A 22188-nucleotide genomic window follows, 5' to 3' on the forward strand; every position below is an offset into this window, starting at 1 on the left:
CCCCTAATCTGCCGACCGGACCTCGCCAATACTCTAATAAATGTATTAACCCCTAAAGCTAAGTCTAACCCTAACTAGGTACAATAGCTATTAAATAGTTATTTACTATTTAATAGCTACCTAGTTAAAATAATTACAAAATTACATGTAAAATAAATCCTAACCTAAGTTTCAATTAAACCTAACACTACACTATCAATAAATAAATTAAATCAATTAACTACAATTACCTACAATTAAATAGACTAAACTAAATTACAAACCCCCCCCCACTAAATTACAAAAAAAAAAAAAAGATTACAAGAATTTTAAGCTAATTATACATACTCTAAGCCCCCTAATAAAATAACAAAGCCCCCCAAATAAAAAAAATTCCCTACGCTATTCTAAATTAAAATAGTTAACAGCTTTATTACCTTACCAGCCCTTAAAAGGGCTTTTTGCAGGGCATGCCGCAAAGAAATCAGCTCTTTTGCCTGTAAAAAAAAACACAATACCACCCCCCAACATTACAACCCACCACTCACATACCCCTACTCTAACCCAAAAACCCCTTAAATAAACCTAACACTACCCCCCTGAAGATCTCCCTACCTTGAGTCGTCTTCACTCAGCCGAGCACCGATGGACCAAAAGAAGACATCCGGAGCGGCAGAAGTCTTCATCCAATCCGGGCAGAAGAGGACATCTGGACCGGCAGACATCTTCATCCAAGCGGCATCTTCTATCTTCATCCATCCGACGAGGACCTCACGCGCAGAACATCCTCTTCCTACCGACGACTACCGACGAATGAAGGTTCCTTTAAGTGACGTCATCCAAGATGGCATCCCTCGAATTCCGATTGGCTGATAGGATTCTATCAGCCAATTGGAATTAAGGTAGGAAAAATCTGATTGGCTGGTTGAATCAGCCAATCAGATTCAAGTTCAATCCGATTGGCTGATGCAATCAGCCAATCAGGTTGAGCTTGCATTCTATTGGCTGATCGAAACAGCCAATAGAATGCGAGCTCAATCTGATTGGCTGATTGGATCAACCAATCGGATTGAACTTGAATCTGATTGGCTGATTCAATCAGCCAATCAGATTTTTCCTACCTTATTTCCGATTGGCTGATAGAATCCTATCAGCCAATCGGAATTCGAGGGACGCCATCTTGGATGACGTCACTTAAAGGAACCTTCATTCGTCAGTAGTCAGTAGAACAATTGAATATATTCGGGAGGGATTTCCGTTTTTGCGAATATATTCAATTGTTCCGTTTTTGCGAATATATTCATTCAATTGTATTCTATTTCCAGTTCCTAATAATACATGGTACAGAGGTTTGGTTAGCCTGGCATTGGCTACTCTCGGAACAGCTCTGACGTCCGATGCTGACTCTCTGTGGCCGCTGATTGGCTGAACGTACCCTGTGACCTGACGTCTCCACGCACTGCTGTGTTTGTCTGTCGGGCGACCTAAAGTCCCGTCCCGCTCTACTAGGCATCCTCATATGCCGCTATCCTTGTGAGTATATCCCATCACGGGCTGTCTCATTGTTTACCTTATCTGGTTGTCACGATACTGTCCCATGAGGCGCCTCTCTCTTTCTCTTTGATTTATTGATAGTGTAGTGTTAGGTTTAATTGTAACTTAGGTTAGGATTTATTTTACAGGTAATTTTGTAATTATTTTAACTAGGTAGCTATTAAATAGTAAATAACTATTTAATTGCTATTGTGCCTAGTTAAAATAAATACAAAGTTGCCTGTAAAATAAATATAAATCCTAAAATAGCTACAATATAATTATTCGTTATATTGTAGCTATATTAGGGTTTATTTTACAGGTAAGTATTTAGTTTTAAATAGGAAGACTTTAGTTAATAATATTTTTTTTTCTTCGTTAGATTAAAATTATATTTAATTTAGGGGGGGTGTTAGGGTTAGGGTTAGACTTTGTTTTAGGGGTTAATACATTTATTAGAGTAGCGGCGAGGTCCGGTCGGCAGATTAGGGGTTAATAAGTGTAGGTAAGGTAGCGGCGACGTTGGGGGGGGCAGATTAGGGGTTAATAATTATAATATAGGGGTCGGCGATGTTAGGGGCAGCAGATTAGGGGTACATAGGTATAATGTAGGTTGCGGCGGTGTACGTAGCGGCAGATTAGGGTTTAATAATATAATGCAGGGGTCAGCGATAATGGGGGCGGCAGATTAGGGGTTAATAAGTGTAAGGTTAGGGGTGTTTAGTCTCGGGGTTCATGTTAGGGTGTTAGGTGCAGACTTAGAAACTGTTTCCCCATCGGAAGCAATGGGGCTGCGTTAGGAGCTTAACACTGCTTTTTTGCAGGTGTTAGGTTTTTTTTTCAGCCCAAACTGCCCCATTGTTTCCTATGGGGGAATCGTTTTTCCAGCTAGCCGCTACCATAAGCAACGCTGGTATTGAGGGTTGAAGTGACGGTAAATATGCCTTTACGCTCCCTTTTTGGAGCCTAACGCAGCCCTTCAGAGAACTCTAAATACCAGCGTTGTTTAGAAGCAGCGATAGAAAAAAAACATGCGTAGCTAACGCACCCCTTTGGCCGTGAAACTCTAAATCTAGGTGTAAATTAGGGGGTGTTAGGGTTAGACTTAGGTTTAGGGGGTAATATATTTTATGTAGGTGGCGGCAGTGTAGGGGGGTCAGATTAGGGGGCAATATATTTAATATAGGTGGCGGCGGCGTAGGGGGGTCAGATTAGGGGTTAATATATTTAATATAGGTGGCAGCGGTGTAGGGGGTCAGATTAGGGGGTAATACATTTAATGTAGGTGGTGGCGGGGTCCGCGAGCGGCGGTTTAGGGGTTAAACACTTTATTAGATATTGCGGTGGGGGATTACGGTTGAAAGGTAGATAGACATTGCGCATGCGTTAGGTGTTAGGTTTTATTTTGCAGGCATTTTAGGGAGTTACGGTGCTCCAATACTCCTGCATTTTGTGGCGAGTTGAAAATGGAGTAAGATTTCTCCATTTTCGCCACGTAAGTCCTTACGCTGTATATTGGATACCAAACTGCGTGTGTTTTGTATGTCAGTCTATGGGCCAATAAACTACAGGCGAAGGCAGAAATATACAAGTGTAACTTCTATGTTACACCGTATATGTGATACCAAACCCGCGCAAAATCTGGCGTCGCCGGCTTCTGGGGTCGACGCTGCATATCGGATGGGGCCCCAAGTTTCTTTCTAATGACACGATGAGTCCACAGATCATCATTAATTACTGTTGGGAATATCACTCCTGCACAGCAGGAGGTGGCAAAGAGCACAACAGCAAAGCTGTTAAATATTACCTCCCTTCTATCCCACCCCAGTCATTCTCTTTGCCTACGTTAGAGCAAGGAAGTGCTAAAGTTAGGTGTTAGTAAAAGATTCTTCAATCAAGAGTTTATTATTTTTTAAGTAGTACAAGATTGTGCTGCTTTGTTCTGGGGTGTAGCCGTAGTCCATATCAGTTTTTTTTCAGTAGAGTAGTGGTGGCTTTAGAGCAATGGGAACTTGTGGGACATAATTCTCACTGAGCTTCCCATGTAATTTATGCTGCCCTAATCCTGATAGCCTAAGTAAGATTACTCAGGCTTTATCTTTTCTCCACAGGGCTATGTGAGGGAGAGGACCTCTCAAACCTGGTGAGCTGCCTTGCTTTCTGGCAGATTTACAAGGTAAGTGCTGACTTTTTATTCTGGGTCTGGGAAGTAAAAGATCTCAGAGGAAGTGGAGCACTTTATTTACCTGGGACATAGAGCATCCTATAAATAAAAGGAGGGGATTATATGACAGTACTTTTTAGGCAGGCACTGGGGCTGAGGAGATAGACTCAAGATGAGGTGTTTTTCACTGCTCACGGTGGCTTAAATCACTGGGGCTGGGGAGATTGGCTCAGTATGAGGTGGTTCACTGTTCACATATAGCACTGGCTAAGCAGCTGCCTAGCAAGTTACGGAAGGGTTATAAAGAGGCTTGACAGAATGTTTATTTTACTTCCGGTGGCTTAACTTTACAATAAACATGGTGACCGGGAGATTGCCTTTTGAAATGCCCAGGATGGGCGGAGCTATGTGTGGCGCCAATTTGCATTGCACACCACTTTCTCTGCACTTCCTGTTATCGGAATGAACGGAGCAAAGTCCCCAGAGTGTTTACACATGTGTTAGGACTGGACAGCGCTACAGCTGAGTTCCGAATCTTTTACCGACAGGATGTAACTGGTGTCAGAAGGGCTAATAGGCACCTCAGCAAAGTTAAGCTGAGGTGTAGAGGGGTTCTGCAGTATTTGTGTACCTAATTAACCTTTTCTGCACACAAAAAATGAAAAAGTTACGTTTAAAATTTAAAGAGACAGTAACGTTTTTCTGTTTTAATATTTATTAGAAAATTTAAAAAAAAAATGTAAGGCCCTGCAAAGTGTCACTTGTTCCTTATGTTTTTTTATGCCAATGTGGAACCACAAATCCCTTTCTGTTCCTCATGTGTTGAGAGAATTTTTCTGAGCCGACTCCTTCTAAGGCGGATGCTGTTCAGGAGTCTAATGACAATGTTTAAATAATGCCGCAACTGTCTCCTCAAGTGTCCCAAATTTTATCGGCCACACATGCAGTGCCCTGCGCCTCCTCTCAAACTCCATCTGGAGTTACCTTGCAAGACATCGCTTCTCTAATGTCACCGGCGGTATCTGATGCATTGTCTGCCTTTCCCATGCTGAAGGAAGGGCGCAAGAGGAAATGTTTTCAATCAGGGAATAAAAGTTGCTAATACAGTAGTGGCTATTCCGAATTTTTCTTCCCAGAAGCCTGAAGAGGAAGATACTTCGGTAGTATCTGAGGGGGAAACCTGAGACTCAGACAGTGTAATGCCTTTATTAAGCTTGTTAAAAATGTGATTAGAGCTTGGAAAAGGAGCGCAGTGGGTTCCTGGTTAACACAATCAGATTCCTGGCAAGTGAGGCATGGGCTCTCCTCGATGACATCCACTATCTCGCACATTTACTTCCAATTAAATTACTGAGGTAGCACAGACAGCAATGAAAACACGTCCTGCATGTTACAGGGGGAGAGCCCATGCCTCACTTGCCAGGAATCTGATTGTGTTAACCAGGAACCCACTGCGCTCCTTTTCCAAGCTCTAATCACATTTTTATGTGGTTCTCTATTACCGGTTAATGGGTCTGCCCCCCCTCAGCCCCCGCTCGCTGATACTGAGGTAGCACAGACAGCAATGAAAACACGTCCTGCATGTTACAGGGGAGGAGAGAGCCCCCCAGAATGAGAAGAGACTTCCTGAAATGAGGAGAGAGGCTCTAACATAAAGAAGTTCGCCCCCAGAATGTGAAATAAAGAGGAGATATTCCTTAAAAATAAGAATACAGCAAAAGAATAATAAAAAAATAAAAAACATAAATCTGAAATAAGGAAATACATAGACAGGATCGGGGATTTAGGTAACTCTGAAAGATTACAAAAGAGTCTGCCGCAAAAGCAAATAATGCTTCCATAAGAATTACAATGTTTTATTGGTATGGGGAGTACCCTATAAAGGGGGGCACCCTGTTTCAAACAGGAGAGAAATCACTAAATAAGGAGGAATGCGGGGGAAGCTCCACAAAAGTAAGAAAAAGTCCTGGTGAAGAGAAGTGAGTAACGTCTTAGAGTAAATAGCCTTGAGTTACTTTAACATTTCACAACCTATGTTTCTACTCTGGATTTAGTGACAAAATCTGTAGTGACTGGAACATGGTGAGAATAATGTGCACCAAATCCAGTAGAAACATAGGTTGTGAAATGTTAAATTAATACACCTGTAATGTGACTGTTTCTTGCACGTACCACACACTGCTTAGTCCTATTGTCACACCGGCAGTATGACTAAATCCTCTTTCTTTCCTGGTATCGGAGGTGAAGACTAACAGTGTACTTGTGTGATGGGGAGCATAATGCAGATGTTACCTTTTATAGCATTTACGGCAGGCACGCCGCACCGGATTCAACCTTCCATACTATCTGGAGAGCCGCTACATTAGAAGCACCATCTTGCGAGTAAGCTTTCTAATTCTGTCTTAGCATACTACTGGTCTCTGCCATCTAAAAGCTTAAACAGTGGTAGTATGTCTTAAAAGCAGACCGGGATACAAAGTGCTGATTACTAAATGTATCTATTATTTGTATATACTTTATACTTATGTTCTCAGAGGCCGGGTAAGTTCTTCCTAAATGTAACAGCTTTACCTCTTTAGTAATACAGCTACACATACTCAAGTGCACTCTAATGTCCAGTGTGAATATTCTAATGCTATTAATATTCAGCTGAAGATATTAGTAAATTAAAAGACTCACTATAACATTGAAATATAAGAATATTCAGACAAGGATTAAGTGTCATAAATAGTATTAAAGTGTCATATATTCAGCAGTTGAGATTCTTCTATTACATTTTGGACATTGAATTTAATATCCTCCCCTAAGAGGAAGATTATAGTTACAAGTGTAAAACAGGGGCACAGACCATCATATTGCTGCCTGCCCGGCACTCACTGCCTCTCATTCTCTGTAACACACAGCGCACAGCATGGATGAGAGGCAGTGAGTGCCGGGTATGAACAGCTGCTAGAGAGCTGAAATTGCAGGAGCGCGCAGGGACGAGAAAAAAGGAAAGGATCCTGTTAGTGCAAGCTTTTGGGAGACGTCAGAGGAGGAGGGGTCAGGCGGCCATTTCAAAAAGGCCAGATGAGATCAGTAAGTTTATTTTCTGCCAAAGTTTATTTAGATGAAAATTTTACTACAGTTTACTGTAAAGATCTTTATTTAACTAATCTAAATAAGTTAAAGTAATTTTTGGGTTGACTGTCCCTTTAAGGATGTTTTAGCTACCCTGGATGACTCTGTCACTACAGGCGTAGTCAATCCTAAAAAGTACAGTAAAACTAAACAAGTATTTTTACGTGCCCTCCATGGTGGAAGTATTTTCTGTACCAGAAAGGGCTACAGAGATTATGGCTAAGGAATGGAGAAACCGGGTATCCCTTTTTCTCATCTCCTAATTTTAAAAGGATGTTTCCTATAGCATACTCTATTAATGAGTCTTGGCTGATGGTTCCATAGGTGGAGGGGGCAATTCCCACGCTAGTCAGAGGACTACTATTCCCACAGAGGATAGTTGTTTCTTTAAAGATCCTATGGATAAGGAGTTAGAGGGGTCGCTCAAAAGAAAGTATGTACACCAGGGTTTACAATGGCTACCTGCAGTGGTAACGTCACAAGTGCGGCAGCATTCTGGTTTGATGGGTTGTCTATTTTTATTGGACAGACACTCCCCTCGAAGAAATCCAGGACTGGATAAGGGCCTTGAAGTTAACCAACTTCTTTATTACAGATGCTTCCCTTCAGGTTATTAAGCTGGGAGCTAAGATTTCAGGCTTCCTATATTGGCCCGCAGAGCGTTATGGTTAAAATCCTGGTCTGCGGATGTCTCATCTAAGTCTAAACTTTTGGTGATTCCTTACAAGGGAAAGACCTTGTTTGGACCTGGTTTGATGGAGATAACTATGATATTTCGGGAGGTAAGGGATATTCCCTATTTTGGATTTGAGAGCAATCTTCAATGCTCTCCTGGCCTGGCCTCAGTTAGCTTCGGCCTGGTTCATCTGGTTACAGTTGTATAATATAACTTCAGTGGCTTACTCCACCCGTCAGGGAGGAACTTGGAGTTCCGTGGCCATGACAGAGGTAGACAAGATCATTCAGTGGGCGGAAACCCACTATTGCTTTCTGTTGGCGATCCACATTCCAGGAGTGGACCTCTGGGAGGTGGACTTCCTAAGCAGACAGACCTTTCACCAGAGGAGTGGGAACTCCATACGGAAGTGTTTTCCAACCTGATTCTCAAATGGGGTCAATCGGAATTGGATCTCATGACTTCTTGGCAGAATGCCAAGCTTCTGTGGTACGGGTCAAGGTCAAGGAACCTCAGGCTGTACTGATAGACGCTCTGACGGTACCTTGGAATTTCAGTCTTGCATACCTATTTCCTCCGTTTGCTCTTCTACCTCGGGTTATTGCTCGAATCAAGCAGGAGAGAGTGTCAGTGATCCTACTTACACCGGTGTGGCCTCGCAGAATTTGGTATGCAGACCTGGTGGACATGTCATCTCTTCCACCTTGGAGACTTTCTTTGAGGAGGGACCTTCTAATCCAAGGACCCTTCTTTCATTCAAATCTAGTTTTTCAGAAGCTGACTGCTTCAAGATTGAACGCTTAATTTTATCCAAGCGTGGATTTTTGGAATCGGTCATTGAAACCATGATTCAGGCTCGTAAACCTGTGACTAGGAAGATTTACCATAAGATATGATGTAAATATCTATACTGGTGTGAATCCAAGGCCTACTCTTTGAGTAGAGTTCGGATTCCTAGAATTCTGTCCTTTCTCCAAGAAGTTTGGAGAAGGGATTATTGGCAAGTTCCCTAAAGGGTCAAATATCTGCCTTGTCTATTTTGTTACATAAATGTCTGATGGACTCCCAGACGTACAATCGTTTTGTCAGGCTCAGGCCTGTATTCAAACCAGTTACTCCTTCTTGGAGTCTTAATTTAGTTCTTAAAGTTCTTCAAGGGGCTCCGTTTGAGCCGATGCATTCCTTAGATATTAAGTTGTTATCTTGGAAAGTTTTGTTCCTTGTCTCTATTTCATCTGTTTGTAGATTTTCAGAGCTCTAGCTATTGCAGTATGAGTCTCCTTTTTGCGTACTAAATTAGGGTTTCTCCCTAAAGTAGTTTCAGACCAGAACATTAATCAGGAGATTGTTGTTCCTTCCTTGTGTCCTAATCCTTCTCAGGAGGAACGGCTTCTACACAATCTGGACGTGGTTCGTGTACTAAAATTCTATTTACAGGCGACTAAGGATTTTCTTCAGTCTTCTGTTTAATGTACGGGATAGAAAGCTATGGCTACTTTTCTTTCTTTGTGGCTGAAGAGTATCATTTGCTTTGCCTATGAAACTGCTGGACAGCAGCCTCCCAAGGGAGTAACTGCTCTTTCTACGAGGGTTGTTTCCTCTTCCTGGGCATTCAAAATGAAGCCTTTATGGAAAAGTTTTGCAAGGCTGTAACTTGGTCCTCTCTTCACTCTTTTTCAAACTTCTATAAATTTGACTTTTTAGCCTTGGCTGAGGTCGCTTTTGGGAGAAAGGTTCTTCAAGCAGTGGTGCCTTCCGTTTAGGTTTCCTGTCTTGTCCCCCCCTTATCATCTGTGTACTCTAGCTTGGGTATTGATTCCCAACAGTAATTAATGATGATCTGTGGACTCATCGTGTCATTAAAAAGAAAACAACATTTATGCTTACCTGATAAATTTATTTATTTCTTGACACAATGAGTCCACGGCCCGCCCTATTATTTAGACAGGTTGTTAGTATTTTATAAACTTCAGACACCTCTGCACCTTGTTGCTTCCTTTCTCTCCTTTACTTCGGTCGAATGACTGGGGTGGGATAGAAGGGAGGTGATATTTAACAGCTTTGCTGTGGTGCTCTTTTGTTGCCTCCTGCTGGGCAGGAGTGATATTCCCAACAGTAATTAATGATGATCCGTGGACTCATTGTGTCAAGAAAGAAATAAATTTATCAGGTAAGCATAAATTTTGTTTTCAACACAGCCCTAGAAGAAAGCCAGGATCTGTCCTAATGACAGGAAATCCCAAAGGAAAGATCATAATTTTACATCACCTGGAAAAGGATGGACCAGATTTGAAAGTCCTTAGCTATGTTCAGCTTCTGTACAATTATATATATTAACCAAAACTATAGGTGTTAAAGAGACACTCAGGTCAAATTAAACTTTAATGATTCAGATAGAGCAGGGAATTATAAACAGCTTTCCAATTTACATCTATTAAAAAAAATGTGCAGTTTATTTAGATTTACACTTTTTGAGTCACCAGCTCCTACTGAGCATGTGCAAGAACTCACAGAATATACGTACTGTATATGCATTTGTGACTGGCTTATTGCTGTCTCATAGTACAGGGGGAGTGTAAATGTACAAAAAAAATCCAATACATATTTGAAGTTTAGACCAAGTGCTATTGCATTGTTTTTTTTATCATGCATTTGTTGATTTAGCAAATCTGCTGTATTGACTGGTCCTTTAACAATTACCTGTCTTTGCCCCCCGCAACTAAATAAAGTTACTAACCCTTAAACCGCCGCTCCTAGACCCCGCCGCAAGTCTTATAAATGTATTAACCCCTAAACCGCCGCTCCCGGACACCGCTGCCACCTACATTATACCTAGTAACCCCTATCCTGCCCCCCCTATACCGTCGCCCTCTATAATAAATTTATTAACCCCTATCCTGCCCCCCTACACCGCCGCCACTGTAATAAAATTATTAACCCCTAAACCTAATTCTAACACTAACCCTAACACCCCCCTAACTTAAATATTAATTAAATAAATCTAAATAATATTTCTATTATTAACTAAGTTAATCCTATTTAAAACTAAATACTTACATATAAAATAAACCCTAATATAGCTACAATATAAATAATAATTATATTGTAGCTATCTTAGGATTTATTTTTATTTTACAGGTACCTTTCAATTTATTTTAACTAGGTACAATAGCTATTAAATAGTTATTAACTATTTAATAGCTTACCTAGCTAAAATAAAGATAAATGTACCTGTAAACTAAAAACTAACCTAAGTTACAATTACACCTAACACTACACTATACTTTAATAAATTATTTCTATTTAAAACTAAATACTTACCTGTAAAATAAACCCTAAGATAGCTACAATGTAATTAATAATTACATTGTAGCTATCTTTGGATTTATATTTATTTTACAGGTAACTTTGTATTTATTTTAGCTAGTTAGAATAGTTATTAAATAGTTATTAACTATTTAATAACTACCTAGCTAAAAGAAATACAAAATTACTTGTAAAATAAATCCTAACCTAAGTTACAATTAAACCTAACACTACACTATCATTACATTAATTAAATAAATTAACTACAAATAACTACAATTAAATACAATTACATAAACTAACTAAAGTACAAAAAATAAAAAAAGCTAAGTTACAAAAAATAAAAAAATAAGTTACAAACATTTAAAAAAATATTACAACAATTTTAAGCTACATACACCTAATCTAAGCCCCCTAATAAAATAACAAACCCCGCCAAAATAAAAAAATGCCCTACCCTATTCTACATTAAAAAAGTTCAAAGCTCTTTTACCTTACCAGCCCTTAAAAGGGCCTTTTGTGGGGGCATGCCCCAAAGAATTCAGCTCTTTTGCCTGTAAAAGAAAAATACAACCCCCCCAACATTAAAACCCACCACCCACATACCCCTAATCTAACCCAAACCCCCCTTAAAATAACCTAACCCTAATCCCCTGAAGATCATCCTACCTTGAGTCGTCTTCACTCAACCGAGCAGCGATGGAAGAGGACATCCGGAGCGGCAGAGGTGATCATCCAAGGGGTGCTGAAGAAATCTTCCATCCGATGAAGTGATCCTCCAAGCGGCGATGAAGAAATCTTCTATCCGGGCGATGTCATCTTCCAAGAGGCGCTGAAGAAGTCTTCTATCCGGGCGAGGTCATCTTCGAAGCTGGGTCTTGAATCTTCATCCCGCCGACGCGGAACATCCTTCTTTCCCGGCGGACTACCGACGAATGAAGGCTTCTTTAAGGGACGTCATCCAAGATGGCGTCCCTTCAATTCCGATTGGCTGATCCAGTCAGCCAATCAGATTGAGCTTGCATTCTATTGGCTGTTCCGATCAGCCAATAGAATGCAAGCTCAATCTGAGTCCGGCGGATCGAAGTTTATGTCACAAAATTCTACTTTTGCCGGTCTCTAGCCTTTGATAACTAAGGCGAATCAGCCTCGCCACAAATACGCTGCGGAATTCCAGCGTATTTGAGGTTGACGGCTTGATAACTACCCCCCAATGTTTTTAAGTAACCCAAAATTTCCAATAAACATCAATGATTTGAATAAACCCTCTTGGGTTTTTAGCAACTGTTTCCTGTTCTTAAAGGGATAGTCTACACCATCATTTTTATTGTTTTAGAAGATAGACATTCCCTTTATTATCCATTCCCTAATTTTGCATAACCAACACAGTTATATTAATACACTTTTTACATCTGTGATTCAATTGTATATAAGCCTCTGCAAACTGCCCCCTTATTTTAGTTCTTTTGACAGACTTGCATTTTAGCCAATCAGTGCTGGCTCCTAGGTAACTCTATGTGCATGAGCACAGTGTTATCTATATGACACACATGAACTAACACCCTCTAGTGGTGAAAAACTGTCAAAATGCTTTCAGAATAGAGGCTGCCTTCAAAGTCTAAGAAATTAACATATGAACCTCATAGGTTTAACTTTCAACTAAGAATATCAAGAGAACAAAGCAAAATTGATGATAAAAGTAAATTGGAAAATTGTTGAAAATGACATGCCCTATCTGAATCATGAAAGTTTATTTTGGACTAGACTGTCCCTTTAAGACCTGTAATTTGAAAAGCTGACATAACTATGAAATTCATTTTTAACCATCTGTAGATGTGAGTAGCTTCTGTCAAATACTCCATTTTGAGGATGAATTAGGCATCTAAAATTGTTTTCTTAGATAACATTAAAACAAAAAATGGAACTTATACCTTAGACATTTAGACCTAAAAAAAAGCAACACTGAGTTCCAAAACATATATCCACTGTCTCTGATCATTAAAGTTATACTGAATTAGACCCTACTGGGTTAACATCTGTAGAAAGTGCTGTGCAATCAGACCACAGAATAATTCCTTTGTATGAGACATATGCCGTAGGCAAACTGTACATTCAGTGATGATATTGAAGTAGCTAATTAATTCATTATTGATAAAAAAATCACCTCAAATATTTAATTGCAGGGTATATAATTTTGAGTATTTCTACAATAAACATTCCTATAACCTCCTCAATACATCTCATTGCCATTATAAATGAACAATAAAATTATCTTAGTTTAGTTGTACTGAGGTTTCATAGAATAACAGTGTGATTTTTACAGAGGTTTTAGCCAATCAGATTGAGCTCGCATTCTATTGGCTGTTCCGATCAGCCAATAGAATGCAAGCTCAATCTGAGTCCGGCGGATCGAAGTTTACGTCACAAAATTCTACTTTTGCCGGTCTCTAGCCTTTGATAACTAAGGCGAATCAGCCTCGCCACAAATACGCTGCGGAATTCCAGCGTATTTGAGGTTGACGGCTTGATAACTACCCCCCAATGTTTTTAAGTAACCCAAAATTTCCAATAAACATCAATGATTTGAATAAACCCTCTTGGGATTTTAGCAACTGTTTCCTGTTCTTAAAGGGATAGTCTACACCATCATTTTTATTGTTTTAGAAGATAGACATTCCCTTTATTATCCATTCCCTAGTTTTGCATAACCAACACAGTTATATTAATACACTTTTTACATCTGTGATTAAATTGTATATAAGCCTCTGCAAACTGCCCCCTTATTTTAGTTCTTTTGACAGACTTGCATTTTAGCCAATCAGTGCTGGCTCCTAGGTAACTCTATGTGCATGAGCACAGTGTTATCTATATGACACACATGAACTAACACCCTCTAGTGGTGAAAAACTGTCAAAATGCTTTCAGAATAGAGGCTGCCTTCAAAGTCTAAGAAATTAACATATGAACCTCATAGGTTTAACTTTCAACTAAGAATATCAAGAGAACAAAGCAAAATTGGTGATAAAAGTAAATTGGAAAATTGTTGAAAATGACATGCCCTATCTGAATCATGAAAGTTTATTTTGGACTAGACTGTCCCTTTAAGACCTGTAATTTGAAAAGCTGACATAACTATGAAATTCATTTTTAACCATCTGTAGATGTGAGTAGCTTCTGTCAAATACTCCATTTTGAGGATGAATTAGGCATCTAAAATTGTTTTCTTAGATAACATTAAAACAAAAAATGGAACTTATACCTTAGACATTTAGACCTAAAAAAAAGCAACACTGAGTTCCAAAACATATATCCACTGTCTCTGATCATTAAAGTTATACTGAATTAGACCCTACTGGGTTAACATCTGTAGAAAGTGCTGTGCAATCAGACCACAGAATAATTCCTTTGTATGAGACATATGCCGTAGGCAAACTGTACATTCAGTGATGATATTGAAGTAGCTAATTAATTCATTATTGATAAAAAATCACCTCAAATATTTAATTGCAGGGTATATAATTTTGAGTATTTCTACAATAAACATTCCTATAACCTCCTCAATACATCTCATTGCCATTATAAATGAACAATAAAATTATCTTAGTTTAGTTGTACTGAGGTTTCATAGAATAACAGTGTGATTTTTACAGAGGTTAAAGCCAATCAGATTGAGCTCGCATTCTATTGGCTGTTCCGATCAGCCAATAGAATGCGAGCTCAATCTGAGTCCGGCGGATCGAAGTTTACGTCACAAAATTCTACTTTTGCCGGTCTCTAGCCTTTGATAACTAAGGTGAATCAGCCTCGCCACAAATACGCTGCGGAATTCCAGCGTATTTGAGGTTGACGGCTTGATAACTACCCCCCAATGTTTTTAAGTAACCCAAAATTTCCAATAAACATCAATGATTTGAATAACCCCTCTTGGGATTTTAGCAACTGTTTCCTGTTCTTAAAGGGATAGTATACACCATCATTTTTATTGTTTTAGAAGATAGACATTCCCTTTATTATCCATTCCCTAGTTTTGCATAACCAACACAGTTATATTAATACACTTTTTACATCTGTGATTAAATTGTATATAAGCCTCTGCAAACTGCCCCCTTATTTTAGTTCTTTTGACAGACTTGCATTTTAGCCAATTAGTGCTGGCTCCTAGGTAACTCTATGTGCATGAGCACAGTGTTATCTATATGACACACATGAACTAACACCCTCTAGTGGTGAAAAACTGTCAAAATGCTTTCAGAATAGAGGCTGCCTTCAAAGTCTAAGAAATTAACATATGAACCTCATAGGTTTAACTTTCAACTAAGAATATCAAGAGAACAAAGCAAAATTGATGATAAAAGTAAATTGGAAAATTGTTGAAAATGACATGCCCTATCTGAATCATGAAAGTTTATTTTGGACTAGACTGTCCCTTTAAGACCTGTAATTTGAAAAGCTGACATAACTATGAAATTCATTTTTAACCATCTGTAGATGTGAGTAACTTCTGTCAAATACTCCATTTTGAGGATGAATTAGGCATCTAAAATTGTTTTCTTAGATAACATTAAAACAAAAAATGGAACTTATACCTTAGACATTTAGACCTAAAAAAAAGCAACACTGAGTTCCAAAACATATATCCACTGTCTCTGATCATTAAAGTTATACTGAATTAGACCCTACTGGGTTAACATCTGTAGAAAGTGCTGTGCAATCAGACCACAGAATAATTCCTTTGTATGAGACATATGCCGTAGGCAAACTGTACATTCAGTGATGATATTGAAGTAGCTAATTAATTCATTATTGATAAAAAATCACCTCAAATATTTAATTGCAGGGTATATAATTTTGAGTATTTCTACAATAAACATTCCTATAACCTCCTCAATACATCTCATTGCCATTATAAATGAACAATACAATTATCTTAGTTTAGTTGTACTGAGGTTTCATAGAATAACAGTGTGATTTTTACAGAGGTTTTAACTTTTTATTAAATTAGATCATCCTGGTGTTTATTTAAATGTGAACTAGACATGGGAAGAATCTAAACATTAAAAAACTATACAGAGAAGAAAATGTGTTATTTAAAAACACAAACCTGTATGCTGTAGATACATTCAAAGGTGTTGTTTTCTGAGGATGAGGAATAAATAAAGGTAACTGATTTTAATGTGAAATATCTATTGAGTAATAAAGTAGTAGAATTCCATGTACTAGCATTGCTTGAGTTTAATTAAACATGAAATTATGTTTATTATTAGACTAGACCTTGTTGATACATTCTTTTTAAAGGGATATGAAACCCCAAAAATGTCTTCTGTGATTCAGATAGAGCATACCATTTTAAAAAAGGTTCCAATTTACTTTTATTATAAAATCTGCTTCGTTCCCATGATATTTGGAGTTGAAGAGATACCTAGGTAGGCATCTGGAGCACTACATGGCAGGAAACAGTGCTGCATTCTAGTGCTCTTGAAAATGGATAATAATCTTGCAAAAATGCTGCCATATAGTGCTTCAGAAATGGGCCGGCTCCTAAGCATACATCCCTGCTGTTCAACAAAAGATACCAAATAAAAACTGATATTAGAAGTTAACTTCTATCGGGCTGATTAACACCCCTGGCTAGCGGCCGCAAATCTGCAGGGGGCGGCATTGCGCAAGCAGTTCACCATGTCTATCGGTCATGATACGCTACAGTGTATCATGTCGGACAGACAAGGATATATCGGCCCCTCTATCTGAATCATGAAAGAAAAATATTGGGTTTCATATCAAGTTCTGCATGTATATCAATAGGATCACTCAATGAAGAAGCATATACATAGAAGGAATAATAGAACTGAATTATCCTGAAATAGCTGCATATGCCGGAAGTACATACTCCCTGTTATGCAATATAGAAATCAGGAAATTTTAACTGTGGAAGAGATCAGAGAGAGCCGAGATGAGAAACATGGAGCTCCTGCTAAAGCTTAGGAATGTTGAGAAATTGTGCTTGAGATGACAATTCCAAGTGAGATGCTCCAACAGTATGATAATTGCCTTAACTCCTAGAACACCTTTTATAGTGTTTGAATCAAAAAATCATTAAGATTTGAAAAAACACATCTGTTATTAAGCTAAATGTTAGGGAACCCACTGGAAACGTAAAAATGTAAAGCCTGCAAATCAAAATAATACATTCAATAATTAATAAAATAAAATGAAATGAAACATTAATACAAGAAATATGTAGGTAGCAAATGGATACAAAATAGAAGAATAATAGATGACCTTAAAGACTGAATCCATGATACAGTAGAGCAAAAAGGAAATTACTGATGTGCAGTGATGTATTAAACCCTAAATAATCTCTCGACGTAATTGTAGATCTATTTCCCCATTGCATAGGCTAGAGAATATTATATGGTTAGAGTCTCTGATGAGAAAGTCCTAAATATGACTATAATAACAAACAAACTGTCTTAAAATGATTCACAAATATTATTTTTCAACTATGTAATAAAAACATTTTTTTTCTTGCTGAATTAAGATATAGAGGCCTATTTATGATAGTTCTTGCGGACCTGATCCGACAGTGAGGATCAGGTCCGCAAGACCTCGCTGAATGCGGAGAGCAATATGCTCTCCGTATTCAGCATTGCACCAGCAACTCACAAGAGCTGCTGGTGCAACGCCGCCCCCTGCAGACTCACGGCCAATCGGCCGCCAGCAGGGAGGTGTCAATCAACCTGATCGTACTCAATCGGGTTGAATTGTGGTGATTCCTGTCTGCCTGCTCAGAGCAGACGGACAGGGTTATGGAGCAGCAGTCTTTAGACCGCTGCTTCATAACTGCTGTTTCTGGCGAGTCTGAAGACTCGCCAGAAACACGGGCCCTCAAGCTCCATTCGGAGCTTGATAAATGGGCCTCATAGCCTATAGCAGCCCGTATTATTCCAGATAAATAAAAAATACTGCCACTAATATGAAGATGGTGAATGTAGATAGGAGGACTGACAACGTCTTCAAGGCTTCTAATGATTACAAAAAGGCACTAGACTTTACCTTTGAGAATATGTCTTTGATGTGTGATTTTTAGGCGGTAGGCTTCTCTGAAGAGGATTTAATTGGAATAATGAAGAAAAGACACTTTACCCTACTCCTACCCTGCCAGTCATAAACCCACAAATAATATAGAAGATACACAAACTCATACTCTTTTAGGGAGAGAGAAGGAAACAGGAGGTCAGCACTGAAAAAAGAGCAGATGCAGAATAGTCTTCAAAAGCTATGTGGATTCCAATTGTCCAGCAGTACCAAGAAGAAGCTGAAGGGTGGGCCAAAACACACAATTATATCCCTCACAAGGGCCAGAAAACAAAAAATCAAGCGGCATAATTTTGTCCATAGATATTGGCCCCAGGGTTGGCTCAAAGGGGGGGCATTGGGGAACTATGCCCACCCAAATGGAATGCTGTGCCCCCTCAAAAAATATTGATTTGATCATACACTTTAAAAATAATAAATAAAATAATGAATTGTTATGTAATGCTGCATGCTGGGGGCAGGGTTAGCTGCTGAACTTTGAGGTCGCATCACGCATCTGCAAGGAGCTCCGTGTCTTAACCTCTTATTTGGAATTGGAAGTTAATTAGAGACTTTTTGGACTTGTCTTTTACCCTATTAATTTTACCTAACTATCGTGAGTTACTCATTTTCTTAAACAATAGATCATGATAAGAATATGATTGTATCATATAAATATAAGTCTATAAATAGCTACAGTCTTCTATCGACGCCTCAAAAGTGCACTGTGATCTTAGGTCGGGCCTAAGATCACAGTGCACTTTTGAGGCGTTGATAGAGGCCGGTAGCCATTTATAGACTTATATTTATATGATAAAATCATATTCTTATAGGTTCAAAGTACATAGGTTGCATAAAGTAGCCTGATAACTGTTAGTTATTGCGAAACAGGTATAGCTAAATATAATCTACAAAATGACCAGCACCTGAAAATCTAGTATCCTCACTGCTATTGCAAACAAAGGGGTTCATTGTATTGGAGGGTTTGGGGTGCATGGATGTTTAGGGGACATGATTTAGATTTGAGAATTAGTTTAAGGGTTTTGGAACATGGTGATTAAGGGGTGAATTGTGTTTAATGAGCTATTGCACTGGGGGGCTCTGTTTTAGTGCACTGCATAGGATTTAGACTTCATTCTTTTAACTAGTGATTAAGCACATATTATCCAAATGTTAATAGTGGGGGATAAGCCAGTCAGAAGCTACACTTCCCTGCAGATATGAAGGTCTGCTCTTATTTTGACTGAAAATATTCGTTCTGGAGTCGACCCTGATTGGCCCAGAGGGTAATTGCCACTCTGTCCCCCAGATCAGGCTGCCCATGTTTCAGAGAATAGGTGTAGCCTAAGGGAAGATGGGAGTGGGAGATGATGATGGGAGGTATTGAGAGGTGTAGGTCATAAGCAGAATGAGATAAGCAAATTAGAGAGTATATTAAGATAAGGTTTAAGATACAAGTGGATGAGGTGTTTACAAGGGCCTTGTAAGCAAGGGTTAGGTTTTTTTTTCCAGGTAGAAAATGAAAGCCAATGTATAGACTGGCAAAGAGAAATATCAGGAAAGTACCATGGAAAATGATGACATAAGCATTTAGTACAGACTGAAATGTGTTGCAGTAGTCAAAACATGATATAGTGACCAGTGGATCAAAATTTTTCCTGTGGTTTGAGGGGGAAGTTCCATAAATCTAATTTTCTAAAGTTAGAATCGGTACTCATTCTATAAAATGTTTAAATGGCAGACCAAATGTTAAGGGGAACATTTTTTCTACAATTCAAATATCAAAATTCCAACATAAGCCCAGCATTCATCACAGGTCTAGTCTTCTGAATGCCATAAAAAAAAGTTATTATGGGTTTTTTTTGTGGCAGATATGGACAGCTAATTAATTATTATTTGTCTGGACTGTATACTAAAATGAATTATTTTGGAAAAAACATCTCTTGCTTTTTTGTAGAAACAGTGCTTTGTTCCAAGCTCCAGAGGTAAAACATCTGGTTTAGTTAATGTACACCATTAAAAAAAAATTTTTTTACAAAAAGCTAGAGGTGCTTAATACATTTAAAAGTACAAAAGGCTTTGAATTCCAATATATAATGTAACCAAATTCTAATCTCATTTAGGCCCTAATATTCAAAACCTCGCCACCATGGAGAGAAATCCCGCAGAATCTTAGGGATTTTTTTAGACCTTGTATTGTAATGCAGGAGTCTCTGTTTTACATAAAGAACATTACATAGCAACATAAACATGACTCAAGTTAAAATTTGTGTTTCTATTTTTTTTAAGGGATTTGCCATACCAATGAGACCTTTTTTAGAATAGCTCGCCTGAGTGACAAGTTTTTGAATATCAGGCCCTTAGCAAGAATATGTTCCTAAATTATAAAGCCATTTTTTACATTTGAGAAATTGTTAAAAAATGACAGAAAATGCTAAATTCTTTGTTCTAATTGTTAGTTTCATTTAGTTTATTTGCAACTTAATACTTTATTATGTATTTAAAATATCTTACCGCAATGTTGCACATGAAGAGGAAAACTGTAATATTTTTCATTATTATCTTCTTAGAATTTAATTTCATGGAGATATCTTCATTGTTTGGTATCTGAGAAACTAAATAGTGGACTTGATTCATCATTGGTTTGTCTTTACTTATAATATCCAGATCTTTTAAGGAAACATTTTCAACTATTGTGGCTTTGTGAAATGTTTCTTTGTCCTCTAGGGCAGGAGATGTTTGAATAATATGTTGCATAGACGATGTATCTTCATTATAAGATTCAGTGCCTGTAAGTTCAACTTGCGAGTTCATCTCATTTGGTATAGAGGATATTTCAGTGTTAGAAATTACATTTGCGGTTGTTTTCCCATTCTTACAATAAATATATTTAATAATAAAAAGGTTTTGTACATATTTTTCAATTATAATTAGGATTGAATAGGGTAAATTGTACCACGTATAAGTTGGATGGCTTTGAGCAAATATGATTGCCAAGATGGATCCCCATGCGATAATCCAGGAACCACAGGCTGCACCTATCAGAAGATCTGCGTCCAGTTTTATTGTAGGACTTTTATCCTCCCCTACAGAGTTATTCTCTACTTTAAATAAAGAAAGACCTATAACTGAGGCTACACACATTATACTCAGCACAATAATGGAATACAAATAATATATTAAGAGTGCTAATTCACTGTTATGTTTTGAATATCCAATCTTCAAAAAATATGTAACAAGAACACCAATCGTCACGGCCAGTACAACAAATCCCAATATTGCTCCAGGCAGTACATAATGAAACTTAAATACCATTTTCTTCTGATGATATTTGATCTTGTTCCCAATATTCTTCCACAAAACAAATAGCATTGTGGATGCTAAAATATGATATTCAATGTTGAATGGATAAGTGTAAAACACCCCTTTGGAAAATGAGCCACATAAGTTATTGGTACAGTTACACTCTGGACGATTTTCAGCTGTGTAAAAAAGTAAAAAAAATAATAATAATTTTATTAAAAAGTATTAGATTTAGATTTATTTTCTAGAAAGATAGATAGAAAAATATCTATACATATAGCAATATCCATCATTATATATGTGTGTGTATGTATAATAACTTTAATTGACTTATATTATCAAATATGCTTTGTTGATTTGCTAGCCTATGTTTAAGTTATGCAAATGAACAACAATTAACTACTGGGAGCTATCACAGGTGAGCCATTACAAGAGGCATGTATGTGCAGCCACCAATCAGCAGCTAGCTGCCAGAAGTGTAATGCTGATCCCAAGTCTACCTTGATCTGCTGATTACTTCACCTTGGTGTCAACAAAGGATACCAAGAAACAAAACTAATTAGATAACAGAAGTAAATTGGAATTCTATTTATAATTACACGCTCTATCTGAATCATGAAAGTTTAATTTTGTCTTAATGTCCCTTTAAGCCTTTTAGCTAGTCCCTTTCAAATAGCTGCTATTAGGATTCTAATTTTAAATTTTGGTCATGTACACCATGGTATTAAATGAGATGGAGTAAGCTTCATTTACATTTAATTTTCTGACTTATTTCTTACACTTCAGCTGTAAATTTACTCACTTGGTACCATTAAATAGTAATACTCAGCGGTTTATCCCGTATAAGGTTAAATTGATAGCTTTCCTTACATCCCAATATTGTGTAATAATAGCATAACACTTAGTAAAGACTATACTATTCTCAATTGTTTTAGGAGGGTTTTTGTACTTGTATGGGTGAATTTGAGCATTCCCAGATTTTATTGAAAGAAACCAATACAGGCTATCAGGACAGAGTCTCAAACCACTTCAT

General features: G+C 38.0%; 1 protein-coding gene across 1 annotated transcript in view; it reads right to left on the bottom strand.

Annotated features, from left to right (window-relative positions):
* The window catches only part of LOC128647510 (proton channel OTOP1-like), a 217084-nt gene that overhangs the window by 36215 nt on the left and 158681 nt on the right, over positions 1-22188 (bottom strand). Inside the window, exon 5 of the mRNA XM_053700295.1 lies at positions 20367-21334. Coding sequence (XP_053556270.1) covers positions 20367-21334 — 968 coding nt within the window. The remainder of the gene's footprint in view (positions 1-20366; positions 21335-22188) is intronic.

The sequence above is a fragment of the Bombina bombina genome, chromosome 2 (genome assembly GCF_027579735.1).
Source record: "Bombina bombina isolate aBomBom1 chromosome 2, aBomBom1.pri, whole genome shotgun sequence".
In the NCBI taxonomy this organism is placed as follows: domain Eukaryota; kingdom Metazoa; phylum Chordata; class Amphibia; order Anura; family Bombinatoridae; genus Bombina; species Bombina bombina.